We start from the raw sequence: 14,068 nt of genomic DNA, 5'->3' as shown, positions 1-14,068 counted from the left end.
TTAATTTTTAGACTACATCATGTTAATAACCAATTATTTGTTTTATAGAAAAATATATGTTTTTGCATATTAGTCTTTCTTGGCATCTCAGTTTGGGTTACCCATAACATCATAACCCTGTAAGATGAAGACACCATTTGATACAGAACATAAATACAAATCATTTTAATTAATTTAAACCCACATTAAATCATTTTTGGACACTTTGATGACAGGCAAAAAGCTGTAAACACAACACTCACATATAAAAACAATGACTGCTTCCAAATCCTTGTGATGGTGATGAACGTTGCCTCATTCATTCACTTACTTCACCTGTGCCAGGAACATCTGTTCGTGCACTGTAACTTGGGTTACTCCCGACTGAAGTGCACGATGCTTTATGGCACGGCTTCTGGCGGAAAGCTTTTCGAACTTCTCATGTTACTGGTCTTAGCTCTGCATTCTCAATATCTTACGAAGCGAGAGTAGCTGTTTGCAGTAAAGATATAAAAAGAGAGGTAAATCCGTGACTCATTACTCATTGGCTCGTACGGTGCATAAGTCTTGCTAATGTTGCTTCAAGTTGTTTTAGGCCATGTCCACACGGAGACGGAGCCAACTTCGTTTTGAAAAAGTTTTCCGTAAACACGCCGTCTCAGGAAATGTCGAGGAAGATGCGTAATTCCGTATAGGCTGTACACACGGAAACGCCAGGGTGGCGTTTAGGGATTTATCCACTCTGGGAGGCGGTCTCAACAATTAGCGTATACGGGCTCCTGAAACGCTGGTTCTGTGTACGAAACGACCATACAACAAAAAACTTTGGCGTTTACTCCTAAAACCCGTCTCTGTGTGGACATGGCCTTAGTGAACACGAAACCCTTTGAGCAAAATTGCCCTTTGGATCCCTGTTTATGTTGACCTAATGACAGTAACTCCAATATTGACCGTCTTTTAGCTCTATTTTTGGTCTCCACCATCTTCCTCCTAAATTAAATATCTGGCTCGTTTGCTGCTAAATGTTCCACTATGTTCACCAGCTTTAGTTCATTTGTCCTTAAAAAATACAATGGTTATGAGAGAAGTGCGAGTAAACCAAGACAGGCAGGTTGTAAAAATAATTTCTATTTGCTTTTCTTTACGAGCTTCACCTTTCACATTTCACAAAGGCATTTGACCAATAATATTGAGCAGCTTGAAGTTTTCCATACTAGACATTTGTGTAGGTATAAGATACGTTCTTACATTGTGAACTCAGAAGAACTGAGTTAAAGTAACAAGTTCACAAGAGTGATTTTCTAATGTATCAGGCCAAAATATGAGCACAGACACAAACCTTGTTTGTCCTCACATGTGAGGTGATATTTGGTCATATTTGTCCAAAGCACTGCATGAAACGACTTCAGATGAAATGTATGAACAGTGGAAACACAATGGAACATGCTGGAATTTATTTCACTGCAGTATTGACTCTGATGTAAAGTTTAGTTTTACACATTCTTGCAGTTTGGGGATTTATTAGACATATTTTGTAAAGAGTTGTCATCATGCTGCAAAAGTCAAAATATCCAGATTTTTAACCTCTGAAATGGCTCAAGCTACAAATTCCTCGCTTCTCATAATGCAACTCAAGAGCATCTTTTAATAGCCACCCTGTCTGCTAAACACCCACATGTAAAACAAGACAATCCACAGATTTAGCTTTATTTTTTAAAATGGTTTCGATTGACATGTCTTGACTTGCTTTTCCTGTTTTGGACAATATTCTATCCATTCACTGATTTTATGGTGGTCACACAAGTTGCCAGAGAAGCAGATGACTCCTCGCCAGTTTTTGTGCTGAAGTTTGACAGGGTGTCACTCCAAAGTCAAGTTGCAGAAATCCACAGATTCATTGTCATGTATTATTTAACTGGCATCACTTTTAAAGAGACTTTAATGTACTTTTTCTGTGACATTAACTGTCCAGGAGGGGGCAGCAGTGCCTCTCTGCTAGACCCACTGTATTTGGTCTTTAACAGCTGCAATACTTCTGCAGGCATGGTGGGGGAAGACTTTTTCCCAGGTCGCAAGGCTACTTTTACTTCCAGATTAGAATACTTCTTTCACCCCTTCTGATGTCAAGCGGAAATGATCATGCATGTAAATTAAGGGATGCATAATGAGATCATATCTCTGCATCTAAGAACTAATTTACTAAAAAAGAGAAGAAACCACTAATGTATAAAACATTTTAACTTCGGCCTGTAATCACACTTTTTTGTAGTTTTGCAGTAATATTGTGTCTGTAATTATTCTTATAAGTGTTTTTGCTGTTTAAGTATCTTCTGTCTTTATGGTATTGTGTGATTGTAGGGAGGGTAAAGTTTTCCATAATAATAGACTTTTTGGTTCTTAAAGCTCCTGTGAGGAACTTTCTGTTTGTGTTGATTTTGGCGCCCCCTGTGGACAAAGTCGTACCTCTTATCTCTTTGCTGATTTTTTCCTGTACATGCTTAAGTGGTGGTTTTTAACAAAAAATCTCATCCTGCTTTACTTCACTTTAAATTTTAGCCCTGTAAATTGTAAACAAAGGCAGCGTACTTAGCCGTTTCCTCTGACACCTACCCCCTGGCAGCGGTTTCAGGGATTAAAAATATCTATATTCCTCTTCATCCCCTCTCCCTGTGCTGTGACCTTGTCGTGGTGGAGAGGCTTGCGTGCCTTTGAGACCCTGAGAGCTATGCTGGGGGGAGCCTCTGGGTCCTGGCAGGTCTAACCTTACCAGATTGGTCTTGGGCGAGGGGCCAGAAGAAAGTCAGCACACTGGCCCTCCGGGTTGGGCGTGGCGCTAACAATGCCACCCCGTAAAAAACTCACTGTTGACACCAGGCCCATAGAAGACCCCAGCCACGCAGACTTTTTGGGTGGTAGTATGACCACTCCTGATGAAAGCCAAAAGGAAGTCAGGAGTGTGAGAGAGGGTCTTCTTGGGCCAAAAATCAGGTTCCACCTTGGAGCATGGAATGTCCGAACCATGTTTGAGACCTCCAAGAGAGCACAAGTCCTGAGTGAGAGGAAAAGGTAACACCTGGACATCCTGGCCAGTGCTGTATGATGAATCTGTCATCCTCCATTCAGGTCATGAGAATACCCACACACACGGAGTAGCCATCATAATACATGCAAAAATGTCTATATAGTAATAATCAGTCTTGTCACTGATGGTCTTGTTTTCTTTTGTAGGTCATATAGATCTAATCAGAATGAATTTCAGTCTGTTTCATAACCATCGAAAAACTCCTCACAGGGGCTTTGATTAAAAAAAAAAAAAAGTGTATTTGTTGTTTATATGACACTATGACCATGACACTATATAATACTTAAGATTTATCCTATTTCTTATACATAAATATGCACATTAACCATCATTCCTGGGAACATACATACTGTTACTTTGAGTCATATTCTTGGAGGCCAGTGTAGAGGACTGTAATCACCTTTGTATCACTTTACTTAGCCATCTAGAATACATTTCATACAGAGGAAAAAAAGCTACTTTTAAACTGTTATCTTACCATTTAATTCTTCTGGATTTTTTTCCGGCACTCATGACGCAGACATGCGGAAGGATATTAAAAGATGTACAGGTGTTAGTCTGTAGGAACTCGAGTTCTACGTTGTGTGATCAATATGAGAGGAGGGAATAACATGAGTGTAAATTAGTGTAGTATCAATTCTTATCTCTCACTTGCTGAATGTATAGAGAGAGACCTTGCTCTTGGTAGTCTGTTTTCAAGTAAAGGAGTTCAGAGTCGAATCAAATACACTGTGTATGAGGGAGTTTTATTTTGAATATTAACATACGTATGTCTGTGTTATTCTTATTTGTAGCACATTGTGGGGACCCAAACTTTATATTCCACTCTTGTCGGTTGATCTAACCTACATTCTGGGGACCATAGAGCGGGTCCCCTAAACAGTGTGTGAAAGCGATGATGTTCTGTTATGTCATAACTTGTATTGCAATCACCAAAAGAGATGGAGAGCGGGTAGGTCAGAGAAAGCACCAGAACAGGGTGGAGGCTGTGAGAGAGGTCTGTGCCTGTCAGACTTCACGCAGCTGTCCAACGTCACCAAAGACTCTTGATAGGCAGCAGCAACTGGGGGCCAAAAATAACCCTCAGGGACCAGGCGCCTACCACAGTGGGGGGTAGTTCTGCTAGTTGGAAGGACAAAAAACAAACGTTTGAATATTCATTGACAAATGAAAAGAGCGGGAACAAGTGTTCAAGTGGTGTTACTTTTAATTAAAGTACTTTTATTGACAGGTCTGTCCTTAGAATACAGTTTATTTCTCAGTGGACTACTGGGACAAATCACCCATTATCTGTGTCTTGGTACAGTTCAAGAGGTGGAGGGCTATTTTAGGACCCCGGGTGTGGAATGTGCAGTTGTCATTGAAGAACACAAAGGGCACAGATTGGTCTACGAGTTCCTCAACTACCCTAACTCTGTATTTAGCCTCTCTCTAAGGCTGAAACCCTCCTCTCTCATCTGTTCACCGCCTACTCTCTCTTCGCCAGCATCTCAGGAAGCAGAGCAGCCACTGAACCATGGAGAATGTGGCGATATTTGACTCACCTGGAAAAGGGAGAGGTCTGAAGGCTACCAAGGAGTTTTGGGCTGGAGATGTCATCTTTTCTGAGCCCAGCATCTCAGCTGTTGTGTTTGACAGGTACAGTAATGATGAGAATTGTGGATGTGGTCGCTGAATGGGCCAGCATTTGTTCGGATGTGTTCATTTTAAGGCTAATTGGAAATGAACAATACTTTTTGTCATTTCTCAGATTTACAGTATATGTACAGTACGTTAGGTTCTGCTATTAGGGAGGGCCATTCACCATATTCACATGGCAGCCCTTTTGCTCTGACGTCACGCTCATGGTGGGAAGCTGAAATGCTGTTATAATGTTGTGCTGCTGTGTTTCAAGTTAGCAATACATATAAAGTAGTGCAATCTGATCATTTTTTACTCATTTCACTGCTTCCAGATTAATCAGCAACTGAGAAGCAGAGTTGGAAAGTAACTAATTATATTTACTCTCGTTACTGTAATTAAGTAGTTATTTTGTATACTTGTACTTTTTAAAGTAGTTTTTAAAATCTGTGATTATACTTTTACTAGGTCTACAGAATCCACAATTGATGCCACCTTCGATGGTTGTGTTGTTTGAAAATGTTTTATGGGACGGTCTGAACTAAAACGACACATTATACCTCCCTCAGGGTTTTAAATGTCATGTGTCGACATGTTTTATTTTGTTATTGCACTTGAATTTGTAAAGATTTTCCTTTCATCAAAAACAACTAGCTTGAGATTTATATCCCCTTGTCCTTTTAGCACTACACAGGAGAGGCCCCCTCCCGTTGTTAAAAAAGTAACTTTTACTTTAAGTAAACAAGCTACTTTTTACTTTTACTTGAGTACATTTTTAGACTGGTAATTTTACTTGTACTTCAGTAAAATATCATCAAAGTAAAAATACTTTTACTTGAGTAGAATATTTTAGTACTCTTTCCACCTCTGCTGAAAAGACAATCAATAACGGAAAGCCAGTGGGACATCGGGCAATATTTTAAGTCAAAACAACATCATTTTTAATTAATCAACTACCGTTAGGCTAATGATGGACTTTAACCACTTTCTAGCTGACATTACTGTTTGATAGAGTTACATGATATGACTGGAAATGCGTACATTCCTAGCTAACAGTAAACATAGTTAGCTAACGGTAATGTAAGCTAGGGATTAGCTGAATGCTAACGTTAGCGTTATGTTGTTTTACCTTAACGATAGGCCAATGTCCCTCTGGATTTTCACTAATCATTGTCTTTTCAGCTGCTGATAGATCAAGGAGAGGTTTATTGATAACAATTTTCAAGTTTCCCTCCGTTTGTACCATTTGCAAAGCTGTAATACAGCAGTACAACATTAGAACAGCTTTTGAGTTTCCCACCCTTGAAGATGGCCTCTATCTGAAAATGATGGATTTTGTCTTGCAAGATAATGATACATGAGAGCTGCATGCTTACAGTCTGTTACTTTATGACATTGATTAAATTACATGTAGAAAACTTCTATATCAAAGCTCAACCTAAGGAGGATAGTTAATGGTAACTAAATGTGAGCTAGTTAACATTACATACCAAGCTAACACTACATGTCAATAACAATCTGGATCAAATTAGGTATTTATTTTATGTCACATGACAGGTTAGACTTTACTTTCTTTTCATCTAACCTCTTCTATTTAAGACCCATAGTCCAAGTAATAACAAACACATTTTTTATAGCTAAAAACAAATCTTACCTAAAGGTCCATTTACTAGCTTTATTGGAGCTACTTCTTGATCTACTAATGAAAGGATGAACTATCATACTGATCTGAAAAGTTGTTTTAAACTGGCATAAATATATATTAAGCCAAAGGAATAACTTACCATATGCAGAAAGCTAAAGCCAGACTTTACTTTTATTTTGACAACTCTCTCTTTGTATCTACAATAATAATAAGCAGTAATGAACAGATCATGATATATTTTTATTTTGTGTGTCCTCTCTTGCTCTGCAGTCTAGCAGAGCGTATCTGCCACAGCTGTTTCCGCAGACAGGACAAGCTACAGAGGTGCGGCCAGTGCAAGTTTGCTCATTATTGTGACCGAACCTGCCAGCGTGCCGGCTGGGCCGAACACAAGCTTGAATGTTCCTCCATCAAAGCTTACGGCAAAGCACCGAATGAGAACATCCGGTAAGTGGAAGAAGAGGAAATATTAAGTAATAAAAAGGTGTAACATCATGCGTGTCAAGAAGTCCTTTATATTAGATAATGTGTGTCTGATTTTCTTGTAACGCCCAGAGTTTCTACTTCATTGTTCTTTTTTATGGTCAGCTTGGCGGCCCGCATCATGTGGCGTCTTGACAAGGAGGGGAGCATGGTGTCTGACATGCAGATAACCACAATAGAGGAGCTGGAGGACCACATTGCTGACATGCAAGAGGATGATTTGAAGGAGTTCAAAGTGGACATCCACAACTTCCTGGACTACTGGCCCCGAACCAGCAAGCAGCACACGATCGACGACATCTCACATATTTTTGGAGTGGTGCGTTTATGTCTCATCCATTTATTGGTCATAACTTATTTCCTAACATGTGTCTAGGTCTAATAATTAAAATCGGCAGCATTTTTCTCCAAATTACTGGAAGATAGTTTTCTTCTCTTCCATATTAGACAATCTAGCATCTCAGATATGAAAACAGATGCTTAGCTCATCCTCGTAAACTTGTCAAAACCAAATATTTACTGTTAACCACCAGCAACAGCTGTCGTTCACATTCAGGCCCCCAAACAAAACAGACCACAGTTGTTCTGTGGCTCCCAATCCTTTTAACCCTGTGACGAAGCGAAGCATTATTTACTGCCATCCTGGAATCACACATTTCTTGTGTCTAACAGTTCAACTTAAGTGCTATTTTGCGCTATAAAAGTCTAAAGGAAGAATTTTATAGTATTTATTTTATATCATCTTGAGAACCCTCACATTTATCTCATGACCCTACCTGCGACAGTGGGAACGTATATATTAGTTTGATAAAGGCAAAGCTGCTTTTGGTCACTGTTATGTTGCCTTGTTTTTGTCCTTTGACCCTGAAAAGAAATGTGAGGAGATACTAAGAAAAGTTACTTTTCTCCTTAACTTTGACGTCACTGTGTTTAAATGAATATTTCTTCTCTTTCTTCCTTCAGGTTAACTGTAACGGTTTCTCTGTGAGCGACCAGAGGGGCCTTCAGGCTGTAGGAGTCGGCCTTTTCCCAAATTTGTGTCTCGTGAATCATGACTGCTGGCCAAACTGCACTGTGATCCTCAACCACGGCAAGTAAGTCAAAGAGAAATACAGTAATATAGATGAAACAAAGTACTCTTATTGATATTTGTCCCTTAAAAAATCTGCTTAAAATTGACCCTGAAAGTGACTGCACACGGCCCAGACGACGCCCAACTCACCTCTACATTCTAAAGTTGGCAGTTGCTGGTTGCAGTCTCTAGAATGTTCCGGAAACCAACTGCCAGCTCCACACTGCCCCGACACCAGCTGACAGGACTGACTTTTGTTGCCTTCTTACTTAAGTTTTTGCTTTATTTTACATGGACGAAGGTCGTGCGTACTGATGTTCCACAAGCGAGTATGGGCTAGTTGTCAAGGGAACACACTCTCAGAATGTTGTGGTTTGTTGGGAAAAGCTGCACATTGGTCCGACTTTCCTCGTCTCCACCAGACACAACTGGACATGTCAAACTGGAACAACTTCATCTGACAAACACAGACTGTCGGCGCACACTGACCCGACAGTTGGTGCTGGTTGGTGTTGGTCGGCGTTTGTCTGGGCAGTGTGCAGACACCTTAACTTGATAAATAGAAGTTTTAAGAGTGTGTGTCCATGTTTACGCTTTTATTGTGAATACGTGTGTGTCAGGGGGCATTTGGTGTATAACTGCTTCCTGTTTGTCTTTCAGTCAATCGGCTGTGAATACTATGTTTCATTCTCAACGTAGGTGCGTTACCTCAACCTGAGCCTTTTTAACTTTATTAGAGCACCATTAAGTCTATGACATTAAACGCCACATCTTTATATAACCACCATCTTTCATCCATCCCGCCTCATCCATCGTAGAAAATAGAAGTCTCTGTCAGTAGCGCTGTTTGTGCACCGTAGGTTTGATGTGACTCGATTTCACATCAATATGTCAACTTGATTGCTCTAACCTTTATTCAGCTTTTTCAGTGTAACAAAACACTGGTATGGGTTTCTCTATGCGTATTTCTCCACCTGTTGATCCACTTCACAAATCCATCTAACTGTTTTTCATGTCCACACAAAGTTTTACGCGTGTGCTGCTGGTTTTGTCACTTTGTGTGAGCGCACTGTGTGTCTGTCCATCATGCCAACACAGATTGCTGTGTGCACACAAACCTGAGTAACAACGTGTAACAACATGCAAAAACATGAACAAAAACCCCACTTATTTCATGTATACATGCATTTGTTAAACTTGAATATCCATAATTATTTCATATTTAAGCCTATTATTACCCTTCTTTTAATCTAATATTCTAATCTAGACATTTGTTAAATGCTGAAAGGTATCCCAAATTTAGTTTGCAAGTTTTGCAAAATGCTAAAAGAAGTAAAGCAAATCTAATGTGGAAATAACTGAATAATAAATGAAAGAAAATATCCACTGAAAATGGTGCAGACATGCATAAAATGTTCTTTTCTTCACGTGCATACATATGCATTTAGAGAAGTTGTACATTCACAAAATACTTAACTGAATTTTGGCTTAACTGTGAAGTAAGGTCTCTGATATTCGTTCATATTCACTCCTTCAATCCTTCAATCCTTCAACTGGATTGACTGAACTGACGATGGAGCAGAGTTTTACCATCAATCAGAAACATTAATTCTGAGCGTGTTTCTGCCTCTCTGCCTGCATTAAACTGTGTGTCTCCTCTTCAGGATCGAGCTGCGATCTCTGGGTAAAATCGCAGAGGGAGAGGAGCTGACGGTCGCGTACGTGGACTACCTGAATTTGTCAGAGGAGAGACGAAGACTGCTGAAAACACAATACTACTTTGACTGCACATGCGAGCACTGCAAGAACGGCCTCAAAGACGACCTGAAGTTGGGGGGAAGGGAAGAGGAGGGAGTCAAGGTTTGTGCACGTTTGCAGAGTGTTTCTTTTACGTGGAGCGAGAGAATAGTTTGATTCTGCACCAGGCAACAAGGACCCAACCCTCTCGCTGACTTTTAGTGCTGACAGCATGTGTAATAGGGATGGTCGGGAAACATGAGAAGCAGAGGCGCAGGGACTATTTTAAGCAAAAGATAACTCCCGATGGATTCAGCTTCATCACACATACATTTATATAACAGTGAAGTAGAAAAAAATAACGTAAATCTACTTTATTTACTGAATAATTACTTCAGAGTTGTTTCTTTTTTTACGCACAAGAAATCATAATGATGCCTATTTTATTTTATATAATAATCAATATTCAACCTTTAACACTAAACTGCTTCATAATCACTGTTTAATACTCTGGGAGGTGTAAATAAATGTAAAGAGTGATGGCCTTGAATGATACGGCTTGACATTATCTTAATCTGTGAAACATGAGGCACTACGCTTATTTCAAGGCAAAGGTTACCAGTCTGTTTTGCGTGTGTGTGATAGAGTAGATTGTGTGTGTGTGTGTGTAGGTCAGAAGTGTCAGGGATTATCAGCAGATAAAAGTAATATAATAAAATAATTTATTACTCAATTTTGTAACCATTTACATCTGAGAAGAACTTTTATGAACTTCAGGATTTGCCTGTGTAACAATGAAAAACAAGCTAATTAATAATTAGCTTTTTTATAGTATAGTAAATCTTGTTTATAATAAGCAAAACAAGCAATAAAGTCTCGGTCAGGGCTCCTTCAGCCGGTCAAAGCTCTTCTTAAAGGACCCTCGTGACAGACAGGCTTTGAAAAAGAGGGCGAGGGGAGCAGTTATCATATTATTGCAATTTGCAACCTCACCACTAGATGCCACAAAATTCTAAACACCGCTCCTTTATATAATATATACGTTCACCTTCCTAGTCTTAGATAAGGATAGCATGTAATGTCTTTAAGAAATATACAGTGTGTACTTTAAAAAAATATCTGTTTGTTTCATGTTTTATTTAATTATCAGTGTGAGTGAAAGGTGAAGCGTGTAAGTGATCCAGCAGTCTCTAATTTGTTCCTTAAAATCAAATCACCGTCTCCCATTTTTAGCCGTCAGAGGAGCAGGTGAAAGAGGCGACAGATTACTGCTTTGAAATGCTGGAGAAGATGGAAAAGGCTCGATTAAATGCAGACTACCATGAGGTATTGTATCAAATCATCAAATTAACTTTTATTAAGTTGCTTCAGAATGATGTTTTTATTAATAATAATAATAATTTATGTTTTTTTTGCTCGCTCCTACCTCCAAAATCTTTCTCTCTATGTTGTTTCTTTTCATCTTCAGGTGGTAAAATACTGCAAGGAGTGCGTAGAGAAAACAGAGCCAGTTTTGGCTGACACTCACATCTACCTGCTGAGGATGTGGAGCACACTGAGTGAGGTGCAAGCCTACCTGCAGTACTTTAACGATGCCGCAGACTACTCCCGCAAAATGGTGGATGGATATGTGTGAGTACAGAGATAGCATCTTGCACGTAACCTTCTTGCAAGAGTCTGTGGTGTTAAAAACATTAATAAATAAGTACTCAAATCAAAATTTTGGCTTGACAGGAAACTGTACCATCCAAACAATGCTGCTCTGGGTATGGCTGCTATGCGAGCCGGAGTGACTCACTGGCAGGCCGGGGAGATCGAGGTCGGCCATGGGATGATCTGTAAGGCCTACGCCATTCTCATGATCACACACGGCCCAATGCATCCCATCACCAAGGACCTGGAGGTAAACATCTCAATATGACATCGCTATCCGATTACTCACTTTTTTTTCTATGGTTATAACATTAAAGCTGATATAATCAACATTTTAACAATAAGAATGATCCAAATGTCTTTGTGAAAACTGTGTGATGATGTGAATAAGGTCATTTGAAGTCATGAACTAGAATTATCACTTGAATCTGCGGCTCCACTTTGCAGAGCTTTAGAGTGAGCTTCAGATCCTTGTTCAGCTAGCAGACATGCAGTTTTACTGTTTGGGTTTTCGCTCACTGCTCACATATGGCTACATTCACACTGCAGACAAATGTGGCCCAAATGTTTTTGCTCAAATGTGACTCACAAATCACATGGAATCTGATTTGGGCCACTTTCATATGTGGTCCTAAATCAGATACGGGTCTGATGTTTTGCAATGCGCCCTGAGTCTTAACTGTCAAATCGGAATGCATGCGACTATAAACATGGAAGGAATCTTGGCTCAGACTCATCGCATCCACACACACCTCTGTACTGAAGTAGCAACCATTGCTCCACAAAAAGCCAGAATTAAAAATGTGGCCCTCTTTCTCCTCATCCTCGTTATCATCTGCTGTCGAATTCGCTGGCTTCCACGGCACATCAATTTATACATGAAACCGCAAACGCTGACTTCCATGGCACCCACGTGCTGCGCGTAGTCTTTGTTATTGTTCTTTTGCGCATGCGGGTCAGTTCAGGACCGTGACCAGTTCACACTGCAATCTGACATTGGCCACATTTTAAAAATACTGTGAACAGCCAAAGAAAAAAAATCAGATCGGAGCAATAAATCGGAATTGAGCACTAAGGGTTGCAGTGTGAACGTAGATATGTTGGGCCACAGCAGGCAGCTGTTGTCACCTGCCAAACACTGAAAAGCAAGCTGGCAACTGGCAATCATAATTGGGTTTTTAGCAGCTACAGTGCCGGTTAAAAGACAGTGGATACTGGACTGGTGTTTACCAGGTGGCCATAAACTCAATTCCAAATGAATGTTTAGGTTTGATCTGAGTGCTGGATGTGTAAATAGGCAAGTGTTTGCAAACATGTTTAAAATAATAGCTGTTGTGTTCATGTTTAGTTTCCAACTAAGCTGTAGTGACAAATGGGCTAAATGCTTATATCTGATAGTTTTATTAGCTTTTGTTTAGCCAATATATATATATAGATTAACATTTGAACTTTATATACCACTTAAGTATACAATGACTTCAAATTAGGGATGCATGATTTTGGATTTTCTTACCGATGTCCGATATGCCGATATTTTACAACTCATTTAGCCGATTACCGACACCGATATTCTTTTCCCGCACACCTAATTGCAGAGATCATCAACTCTCTTCTGTATTGGAATTAGCGTACAGTATAATGGTGATACTCTTATCACACTTGTTACAACGGTCGGGGTGACGGGTCTTGAGATGGTTAATCAAGTTTGTAGTGTTGAAAGACTTTGCCTTGGCTCCTCCTCGCATCACCGAAGCTGAGCAGTCATTGCAAACAGCAGTTTTGCTATCTATTTCGGACACTTTGAAAAACTTCCACACCACGGACATTTTGGCTTCTAACTCTCTCATGCTGCAAGTAGACACACGTGACGTCATCACGCTGCGCCGTGCAGGTCTTATTCGCGCCGGGGACATTGCGTCGAGGTCGGGCATTCAATCAAGTATGCAGCAGCCCAATTTTTAATCGGTTAATTATATCGGCGATACCCCTAACCCGATAGTTCATTTTTTAGCCAATATCGGCCGATACCGATAACGTGCTGATATCGTGCATCCCTACTTCAAATCATACTAAAAACTGTCCAAGTTACAAGCCTGCGTTTCCTTGTATACAGCAGCGACCCTCTTTGTGATCTCTCCACAGGCGATGCGTATGCAGACAGAGATGGAGCTGAGGATGTTCAAGCAGAACGAGTATGTTTACCACAGTATGAGAGAGGCGGCTCTGAAGAACAGACCGATGACCATGATGCACGAACCAAGGTCTGTGGAGGAGGGGATCAAGAACCTGTTCCACCGGAAGAAGTAATCACACGACTGCAGCTATTCAAACCAAAGGAAAACCATCCCAATGTTTACTGTTAACTTCTGAGTGTTGGTGTGTGAGTCTACACGATAAGTCACATGATCATTGTCTGAATAACTCACTTTTGTAGTTACACTTTTCATTAAAAACATGTCACGTCAAGCTTGTACCTTTTTATTTCAATACTTCCAACACAGTGGTGCTACAGAGAGTCATTAAGAAAAACTGAAGTAGCAACTGTTGCTCGTTATGCCAACAATACCAAAGCAGTGTTCCCTGCAGTTAAACGTTAATGAAATCATTGTGTAACAGAGTAGTTTAATATAATGCCCATTATACTTGAACTATATTGAGACACCAATGCTACCAGCTTTTACAACAGATATTCCCTGTACATGTTTTTTCTATAAAGTTGTTTGAAAAAAAAAAAATTGGATATATTCTACCCTTTAGACTTAAGAAATGTTGTACTTTGTCTTGAAAAAAATATCTA

The 14,068-nt window shown here is 39.9% G+C and overlaps 1 protein-coding gene across 2 annotated transcripts; it reads left to right on the top strand.

Annotated features, from left to right (window-relative positions):
* Window positions 1-4,456: 4,456 nt before the first annotated feature.
* smyd1b (SET and MYND domain containing 1b) lies at window positions 4,457-13,940 on the top strand. Of its 2 annotated transcripts, XM_069683200.1 has the most exons (10): window positions 4,457-4,699; window positions 6,597-6,773; window positions 6,915-7,128; window positions 7,773-7,903; window positions 8,542-8,580; window positions 9,546-9,741; window positions 10,852-10,944; window positions 11,087-11,250; window positions 11,353-11,521; window positions 13,414-13,940. In XM_069683200.1, exons 1-10 carry the CDS (start codon window positions 4,578-4,580, stop codon window positions 13,576-13,578), a joined length of 1,470 nt encoding a protein of 489 aa, XP_069539301.1. In that variant the 5' UTR covers window positions 4,457-4,577; the 3' UTR covers window positions 13,579-13,940. The 2 variants fall into 2 exon arrangements, with proteins under 2 accessions (XP_069539301.1, XP_069539302.1); XM_069683201.1 differs by lacking the exon at window positions 8,542-8,580.
* The last annotated feature ends 128 nt before the right edge of the window (window positions 13,941-14,068 follow it).

The sequence above is a fragment of the Semicossyphus pulcher genome, unplaced genomic scaffold (genome assembly GCF_022749685.1).
Source record: "Semicossyphus pulcher isolate SPU_LCO1_2020_fin unplaced genomic scaffold, fSemPul1.0.p SCAF_6, whole genome shotgun sequence".
NCBI classification, from domain to species: domain Eukaryota; kingdom Metazoa; phylum Chordata; class Actinopteri; order Labriformes; family Labridae; genus Semicossyphus; species Semicossyphus pulcher.
This window is presented reverse-complemented; position numbering and strand designations above follow the sequence as displayed.

What these genes read in the sequence shown, in the direction of transcription:
- smyd1b (XM_069683200.1), top strand. Translation starts at nt 4,578, where the DNA reads ATGGAGAATGTGGCGATATTTGACTCACCTGGAAAAGGGAGAGGTCTG. An exon ending in GCACCGAATGAGAACATCCG is followed by an intron (nt 6,774 to 6,914) that starts GTAAGTGGAAGA and finishes TTTTATGGTCAG; the next exon opens with CTTGGCGGCCCGCATCATGT. An exon ending in ATGTTTCATTCTCAACGTAG is followed by an intron (nt 8,581 to 9,545) that starts GTGCGTTACCTC and finishes TCTCCTCTTCAG; the next exon opens with GATCGAGCTGCGATCTCTGG.